Below are 9,542 nucleotides of genomic sequence, written 5' to 3' on the forward strand. Positions count from 1 at the left end.
CCCGGCGGTGGACCTGCAAGGCCAGCGGGAGTGCAAGGAAGCCCCGCGAAGGCCCTCCCTGGCCCCAGGCAGGCAGGGGTGGGGAGAGGCAGGGAGGAAGCAACTTACCCTCCCTCTTCTGCCTCCTCCTGGCTGAATGAGGGCCGGAAGCGGGGCGGCTTCGTCATGTGCCCCTGGGGGAACTGCGATCCCCCCCGAAATGACCTCTGACTTTAGGAAATGTGATTCTGCCAGATGTGTAGACCACACTCCCCAAACAGACAGGTTGAGATGAGCCAGGACTATTGGGCTCTCCTTTTCTTTTCCACCAGGGGCCCCCGTTTTCTTGTTCTGCTCTTGTCATCCCCCCCGAAATGACCTCTGACTTTAGGAAATGTGATTCTGCCAGATGTGTAGACCACACTCCCCAAACAGACAGGTTTAGATGAGCCAGGACTATTGGGCTCCCCTTTTCTTTTCCACCAGGGGCCCCCGTTTTCTTGTTCTGCTCTTGTCCCCTACCCAGCATTCCTCGTTCTTCCACCAGCCCCACAGAGGTGGCCAGCTCCTCAGTGTTCTCATCTCCCCCCAAACGAGTGATCCTCTTGCTCTCGTTCCCACAGCCGCGACTGCCCCATCTTCTACATGCGGAAGAAAGTGCAGAAGGACCTGGACGATCAAGAAGCACTGATCTCACGCTTCGGCCCCCCGACGTGGTGATGCTTCCCCTGCCTCTCTTTCGACCGGACTGAAGTTCCGCCCCCGGCCCCAGGCAGAGCGTGGCCCGAGCCGTCGCAGGGGAAATGGCTCCTTATCACGGGACAACAGGCAAAGGTGTAGCTCGTTCCCGGTGTGGCATCCACAGCCAGGATTTAGGAGCCGGGGAGACTCGAGTGCTGCGGGAAGAGGTGTTGCGCACAGCACGTTGCAGTCCCCTCAGACTGATTATGTGGACTTGTCCTTGTAATATGAGTTTCTACAAATAAAAGTTTTCTTTATTTTTTCCCCTAGTTGTTCAAAGTTTATTTGGGAAGGAAAAGTTGAAAGGGCAAAAAAGGGGAATGTGTATAAACCACCGTTGACTCATAGATGACAGCAGAGAAATCATTTTACTGCACCACAAATTTAATTGTGTGCTAACAACACCTGGATACAAATACACCCTCTAAGTGCTGCCCTGGGGGCTGGAACACCCACCATACACCTACCATAGGTGGCAGCAACAGGCTGTTTCTATCCCTTTGTCCTAGTACAGTGATGGCGAACCTTTTAGAGACCGAGTCCCCAAACTGCGACCCAAAACCCACTTATTTATCGCAAAGTGCCAACACGGCAATTTAACCTGAATACTGAGGTTTTAGTTTAGAAAAAACAACTCACACATTAACTTAAGATGATCCAAACAAAGTAAGGAAAGCAATCCCAAATGGTTTCATTTACTTAAAATTATTTGGCAGGGAATTCGACACTAATGATGGTCTGGGCCTGGCTGGGGCGATGGCACACGTGCCCACAGAGAGGGCTCTGAGTGCCACCTCTGGCACCAGTGCCATAGGTTCGCCACCACCGTCCTAGTACATGCTTATCTCCTCTTTCCTCCAAGGAGCTTGGGGCAACACGTGGCTCTGCTTTCCCCAGTTCTCACAACAACCCTGTGAGGTAGCTTCAGTTGCGAGTGACTAGCCCGAGGCCACCCAGCGAGTTTCATGGTTGAGTGGGGATTTGAACCTGGCTCTCCCAGATCCCTTAATCGATACATCACACTGCCACATACCCAAACCTTCCTAGCCAAGGCCTTCCCAGCAGTCTCCACGCTAGTTCCCACACACCTTGGTAGAAAGGCACCCAAGGGGGCCAAGGGAACCGATTTCTTTATCCTTGTGTGAGTACATAATTCTGTTTGTTAGTACATAATCCGATTCGCTTTATGGATGATTTGCTGGTAATCCACAGAAAAGGAGTCTGCAAGTTAGCAGAAATGATGAGCTGGATTGTCTGGAGGAAAGGACATGTGTGAGTTAAGTGTGGGGCAGACGGAGCCAAGATTCTTGCATTTCCTAAGGGAGTTAATTGAGTGGGAAGTTGTGAGTGACTTAGGGAAGGGGGTGGGGGAAATCCTCCAGGCTCCTGAGTCCTATTTCAACTTTTCAGCAGAATCTGTAATCTTGGTCCTCCTCTGTAGGTCGAGTCTCTGTGTGAGAGCGGGGTGGGGGAGGAATCAGTGGGACAGTTTGCGTGGAAGGCTGGTTGTCGTGGGCTAAAACCGTCCTGCTTCACTTCCAGCCAAGTTTCTTGTCCACATGGTTGGATTAGGAGGTGACAGTCCAAGTAGGGTGAAGCCTGACGGGATGGATTTCTGGTCCTCGGATGGGACAGCTCTCACTCTGCAGAGATCCCAGTTGCTCTCTGTATCTGTACTCCCCTCCCCGTGTTCCCTTAAACCTAGTTCGTTTTCACTCCCTCTCCCTCCACCACATCACCGAATGAGATAAGGGAACCCATAAATTACTCCTAATGCTACTTAATGCTGACTGAGTACTTGGCGTAACCCAGCTTTTGCAGCCCTTATCAACAAGCCGCTACCAAAAATAATGAAGATATATGCTATGAACTCAGAGGGGTAGTATCTGAAGAAGACTGCATGCACACGAAAGCTCATACCCAGAATGAAACTTTGTTGGCCTTAAAGGTGCCACTGGACTCAAAAACTTTTTTCTATGGGATGGTGGTGAGTGTCTCAGGCTAGTCTCTGGGTGGCGGGAAGTGCCATCGGATTGTGGCTGATTTATGGTGACCTGGTAGGGTTTTCAAGGCAAGAAGCCTTCAGAGGTGGTTTGCTATCGCCTGCCTCTGAGTAGCAACTCTGGGCTTTTTTTGGTGGTCTCCCATCCAGGTACTAACCAGGGCCAACCATGATTCGTTTCCATGATTTGATGAGACTCGGCTAGCCGGGACCATCTATGGCAGTGATGGCGAACCTTTTAGAGACCGAGTGCCCCAAAGTGCGACCCAAAACCCACTCATTTATCGCAAAGAGCCAACATGGCAATTTAACCTGAATGCTGAGGTTTTACTTTAGAAAAAACAACTCATACATTAACTTAAGATGATCCAAACAAAGTAAGGAAAGCAATCCCAAATGCTTTCATTTACTTAATTGTTTGGCAGAGAATTCCACACTTTAATGACAGTCTAGGCCTGGCTGGGGCGATGGCACGCGTGCCCACAGAGAGGGCTCTGAGTGCCACCTCTGGCACCCATGCCATAGGTTCGCCACCACTGATCTATGGATTCAAATCTCCACTTGCTCAACAAGCTCGCTTGGGTGACCTTGGGCCAGTCACCCACTCTCAGCCCAGCCTACCTGGTAGGGAGGTTGTGAAGGGAGAACAATGTATGGTGCCTTGGTGGAATAAAGCACATGCTAGATAAATCTTTCTGACAGTTTCCCACGGGCAGACTCAGTTCCCCAACTGCAAAATGAGATGAATCTCCCTTGCAGGGTGATTTTGAGGCCTTTAGAAAATTGCTGCTCAACGTTTCATTTGTGCAAGAATCCTTCCGAATAGTCTTCAGCATTCCCAAGAGGTATTTATTTATTTATTTAGATTTTTTTAGGCCACCCTTCCCTGCAAGCAGGGCTCAGGGCAGCTTACAACAGAGGTAAATACAATAAATAAATTAAGCTAAAATCGGCAATAAAATACATATATACATATATCGATTGGGAAAGATTGAAGGTCAAAGAAGACGGGGACGGCAAAGAATGAGATGGTTAGCGTCATAGATGCAACGAACATGAAATTGAGCAAACTTCAGAGGACGGCAGAAGACGGGAAGGCCTGGCGTGATCTAGTCCATGGGGTCACAAAGAGTCGGACTCGACTGTGCGACTGAACAACAAATACATATATCGACCAATAAAACAATCCATTCCAAGATGGCGGAAAAAAATCAGCTTCCACAAGGGTTTTTTTTTGCAGAGAATGAAGGGTATGAGAGGGCCAGACGACATGTCATCTCGTCACTGTCCTCAACCAAATTTGGGGGGTTCTGGCTGCAATTTTTCACCTCTTCCCCTGGATTACCCCACTAGATGTTCCCTGCCTGTAATGCTAGATGACCCCTCCTCCTCCTCCACCTTCATCGCCAGCCTGGTGAGGGCAGTTATCAGTTAAGGAATTGAGTAAGGAGCAGCAGTGAGGGTCTTGGAAAGGTGACAAGTGACGGGGAAGGGGGTGCTGCTGCTGCTGAAGGGCTTCCTCTCTTTCCCCCCCTCCCGTTGAGCAAGGGCCCTCCCCCAGGCCGGATAGAGGAGCCAGGGACCTGGAGATAGTGGAGAAAGGTGTCTTCAGGAGATAAGTCTCTGCAGATTCTTTTGCAAGTCAGGAGGAGGGCTGGCCATTCATGGGAGCTCCCTGATGCAAAAGTGGGGGAAGTTGGGGGCGGGGGGGGGGGAGCTCACCAGGATCCCTGTTGTATCTCATCTCCCTGTAAACCGTTGGGTGGATGAGAAAGAATCCATTCCTTTCCACACAGTGCTGGGTTTCTTGGGCTTGGGTTCAAGATCTGCCTCAGGTCTCTTACTTGCTTTTTCACTCCAGAGGCATGAGCACATTCAGGTTTCTTTGCTTTCATTACAGTATGCAAACTCTGGGAGGGCACGGTGATCTCTGGCAGAAAGGGCCCTTATCTCCCCTGCAGTAATGGCCTCAAGCTGCCTCCCGCTCCGGTCTCAGGCCTGTTGCATAAACTTGGCCTTGATCCTTTGCCTGTCAAATTATTTTATTTAGGGGAAAATATATATACTGCCTCTCCAGAGATGTGCTCCAAGCAACTCGCAAGGTTAAAAAGTAAAGGTAAAGGTCCCCTTGCTCGAAAGCCAGTCGAATCCGCCTCTAGGGTTGCGGTGCTCATCTCTGTTTCAAAGCCGAAGAGCCAGCGCTGTCCGAAGACGTTTCCGTGGTCATGTGGCCGGCATGACTAAACACCAAGGCACACGGAACGCTGTTCCCTTCCCACCAAAGTGGTACCTATTTATCTACTTGCAATTTCTTGCTTTTGAACTGCTAGGTTGGCGGGAGCTGGAACTAGAGATGGGAGCTCACTCCATCATGTGGCACCCAGGTCTCGAACTGCTGAACTACTGACTTTCCACAGCCTGCAGTTCAGCGTCTTAACCACTTGAGCCACCGCAGCTCCCAAGGTTAAAAAACAACACCATAAAATCATTTCAAAAGCAAGAATTATCAATATTCCTTTCCTTTATTATCAATAGTTTATTATCAATATTAAAACTAGTCAGGGGCATAAAAATAGCAGCAAATAACTTTTATGAGGTTTTTTAAATTTAAATTTTATTGTTTTTTAACTTACACAACGTCAGAATATAACAGGTTAACAACATTCACATGAGAATATTGCAAATATGAAATATAAATCAACTGTACAACAATTAAAGTGCATGGCTGAATAGATTTTTCGTTTGTAAGTTTGTCAAAGGTATCATTAACTGTATTAGATGTAAAGCAGGTTCTTGAAATGTTCATTTCTCGGAATGATTTCTTTTTCTGTGAGGTATTGAACTATCGGGGACCAAGTTGCTTGAAACATTTTAATAGAGTGCTGGGTTTGTTGATATGTTGTCTTCCCATAAATAAAATGTTCCCATAATTTGTTTTGCCACTCTGATATACCCGGGATGGCCTTTCCTTTCCATTTCTGAGCAACGGTTATCCTAGCTATAGCCAGTAGTGTTGAGATTAATGTCTTCTGAGTTTTCCTTTCGCAGATATCTGGAAAAGCGTCCAGCAAGACTGTTTCAGGAAGAGCAGGTAAGTCAAGTCCCGTAATGAGTTTAATTTGAGATAGAATCTGTGTCCAAAATGGCTGAATGTACGGACAAGTCCACCAACAGTGGAGGAAGTCTGCAATTTGTCCACAACCTTTCCAGCAGAATTTACTATATTGTGGATTAATTCTGTGTAAACGAGCCGGAGTAAGGTAGCATCTGTGTAGCGTTTTAAAAGAGGTTAATTTAATATTGAATATTTTGGAGGTTAGACTTGGTGACATCAAAATCTCCATCCACTGTTCTTGTTGGAGTCTATTCTGGCAGTCGTTCTGCCATTGATGATGAGATTTCAAATTTGTTTGTTTTACGTTTGTGTTAAGGATTCTGTAGATTTTGGATATCAAGCCTTTAATATCATCAGATTTATGTGCAATTAGCCGTTCAAATTCAGTAGGTTTCTCGGTATAGTTTCTGTTCAGAACTTTTTCTCTCAATAGATGTTGAACCTGTAGATATTGGAACCAGGGAACTTTTCCATCAATTTTTTTCTCTATTTGTGCTTTCGTGAGTGGCAGTCCTTTTTCAGTAAGGTCGATCAGGCGTGTTAAGCCAGCTTGTCTCCATTTTTGGAATGCTTTCGTGTCCATTCCCGGAATGAACCAGGATTGATTCAAAAACGAGGAGTATTGAGAAACTTTTGGACTGTTATGAGGTTCATGGAACAGTCATGAGGCTAGAAGCGGACCACAAAAATACTTACAAAAGATGAAACCTGTCGTGGTTAAGTGCGCGGACTCTAATCTGGGAGAACCGGGTTTGATTCCCCACTCCTCCACTTGCACCTGGCTGGATGGCCTTGGGCAGGCCGTAGTTCTGATAAGAGCTGTCCTTGAAAAAGAGCAGTTTCTGTCAGAGCTCTCTCAGTCCCACCCACCTCACAGGGTGTCTGTTGTGGGGAGGGGAAGGGAAAGGAGTTTGTAAGCCACTCTGAGACACCTTTGGGTAGTGAAGGGTGGGGTATAAATCCTATCTCCTCCTCCTCCTCCTCTTCTTCTAAAAGCTGAGGTAAAAGGAAATGTCTTGGACTGCTACCTAAATAACAAGAAGATAGGTATCAGGTGAGAGGAGGGTCAAAAAGGGCCTACAATGGAAATGTTTGCACTGTTTATGCCCGGTTCATTTCTTTAAGTGGAGAATCAAAGAACTGAGCCGGAAAGGAGGTTACTACAGACCTCAGTTCTGGATAGAGTGCAAAATCCCCAAAACGAGAAGTCTTATAATGTTCAAGCTTGCGGGAATGCTGCACCCTGTATCCCAGAAGGCCCACTGCAGGGTCCCTGGGCTGATGGTAGTTGCTCGTTGCTTGGTGAGTGGGGGAGAAACACACTCTGCATATCCTCAGAGGACTCTTCTCTTAATCCAGGCATTGAGATTACAGCCTATAGACCTCTGCGTTAGCATGACAAGACACTGCCTAAAGAGATTGCCATACACAATGGCAGGGATCTTGAATGCTGCCTTGTTTGTATTACACATCATTAGTCATTCCTACTCCGCGGAGGCTGGTTGCAGCTCACAACACGAAGCCCCCTCCCCATCTCTTCCTCTAAAGGGTTACACACTTTGAATTGACAGGAAGAGCATAACATCTAAGATCAGCTGCTTTGGGCACGTTATAGAAAGCTTCAGCACCAGAGCAAACCAAAGTCTCTCTGGTAGGGAAGAATTAGGCACACTTGTTTGTAGATCCCTTGCCCTTTTAAAAAAGCGTCCGCAGAGTTTTGACTTTCTTTGGAAATGACCATTAAAACCATTCACAGAAAAGAGGTATCCCAACAGCTTCTGGCCAAATGAAACCTCCAAGTTTAGAGGAAGGCCGAGCGCCGAAGAATAGATTCTTTTGAACTATGGTGCTGGAGAAGACTCTTGAGAGTCCCTTGGACTGCAAGAAGATCAAATCAGCCAATCCTAAAAGAAATCAACCCTGACTGTTCCCTGGAAGGCCAGATAATGAAACTGAAGCTCAAATACTTTGGCCACCCAATGAGAAGGGAGCACTCACTGGAGAAGACCCTGATGCTGGGAAAGATTGAAGGTCAAAGAAGACGGGGACGGCAAAGGATGAGATGGTTAGACAGTGTCATGGATGCAACGAACATGAAGTTGAGCAAACTTCAGAGGGCGGCGGAAGACAGGAGGGCCTGGCGGGAGCTGGTCCATGGGGTCGCGAAGAGTCTGACTCGACTGTGCAACTGAACAACAACAACAACCTCTGCCTGCTGGTCAGTAGGGGCAAAGAGTTATTATAAAGCTGCGTGCTTCCCAAATGCCGCCCAAACAGATACTAGACCTGATGTACTTTTGGTCTGATCCAGCAAGACTTTTATGTTTTTAATGCACTAATTAGAAGAACAATTTTCTTCTTCATTTTAGATCCCCTCTGTGCCAGGAGATACTAAAATTTATTCACAGAGGTAGTGGCTTGCCCCTAAGAACATTCCACTCACCACTGTGTAGCTGCCGTGGGCGTGAGAATACCTATCTGCATTCTAAAAGGGCTCAGGGTCTTTCCTACGAACTCTGGAAAATAGATGAGAAATAATGCCATGACTTCAATTTACTAGGTCGGGTTGCCAGGTCCCCCCCTGGCCACCAGCAGGGGAATGGGGTTGCCAGATCCTACTCCTGGAGATATGGGGATGGAGTCTGGGGAGGGCAGGGACCTCAGTGAAGAAGAAGAGTTGGATTTATACCCTGCCCTTCACTCGGAGTCTCAGAGCGGCTTACAATCACCTTCCCTTCCTCCCCCTACAAGAGGCTGTTGGGGCTGAGAGAGCTCTGAGATGACTGCTCTTGAGAGAAGAGCTCTGAGAGAACTGTGACTGACCCAAGGGCACCCAGCTGGCTTCATGGGGAGGAGTGGGAAATCAAACCCGGTTCTCCAGATTAGAGTCCACCACTGCTCTTAACCACCACACCAAACTGGAGTCCACCCTCCAAAGCATCCATTTTCTCCAAGGAAAATGATCTCTGTAGCCTGGAGATGAGCTGTAATTCTGGGGGATCCTCTGGTCCCACCTGGAGGCTGGCATCCTTACTAGGGAGTAAAGCCCCTTGAAGAAGAGGACATTGCTTTGTGAGTAAACATGTGATCCTAAACGAATTGACTCAAGAGGTTTAATCTTATTTCAATGAGTCTTACTCCCTAGGAAGGGGCTACTGGTTTAAGCCTTCTCTTTGTTTCTGGGGGCAAATAGACCCGCTCCCCTACCCTTCTGGAATTCACCACTGAAGCCTTTTAGCATAGCCTACCTCACAGGGCTGTTGTGAGGCTAGAAGGGAGAGGGGCTGAGGGGAGCCACAGACCAGAGGTAACAGCGTTTTAAAAAGTGCAACGCCACGGACCCTGTTGTTGAACTGCCTTCCTGTGGAGTTTCTTGTGAGCAAAAATTCTACTTTGTGAGCTACTGGCATTAAAGCCGTGAGCGAGCGATTGGACTACTACATAAATTAGTTTGCTCTGGAGCCATTCCTTCATGAGCCAAGACAAAAAATGTGTGAGCCAGAGGCAAAAAAACCCTGTGAGCTAGCTCACACGAAGTCAGCTCAGAGGGAACACTGCCTGGAACTTACTTCTGAGTAATACTCAAGGCGATGAGGCGAGGCTCTCGCCGGCAGGAGCCACGCGCTTTTGCAGGGCCTGCGGGATGAAGCCTTCTCCCCACGTGGGCGGGCTTGTGCCCCACCAACTCCACCCCCCCCTCCCCCC

At 47.9% G+C, this 9,542-nt stretch overlaps 1 protein-coding gene across 1 annotated transcript in view; it reads left to right on the forward strand.

Moving 5' to 3' along the window:
- The window catches only part of POLD1 (polymerase (DNA directed), delta 1, catalytic subunit), a 36,431-nt gene extending 35,454 nt beyond the window's left edge, over nucleotides 1-977 (forward strand). The window contains exon 27 of the mRNA XM_015414672.1: nucleotides 603-977. Coding sequence (XP_015270158.1) covers nucleotides 603-699 — 97 coding nt within the window. The 3' untranslated portion in view covers nucleotides 700-977. The remainder of the gene's footprint in view (nucleotides 1-602) is intronic.
- Nucleotides 978-9,542: the final 8,565 nt, after the last annotated feature.

The sequence above is a fragment of the Gekko japonicus genome, unplaced genomic scaffold, assembly GCF_001447785.1.
Source record: "Gekko japonicus isolate JY-2015 unplaced genomic scaffold, Gekko_japonicus_V1.1 scaffold1068, whole genome shotgun sequence".
NCBI lineage: Eukaryota > Metazoa > Chordata > Lepidosauria > Squamata > Gekkonidae > Gekko > Gekko japonicus.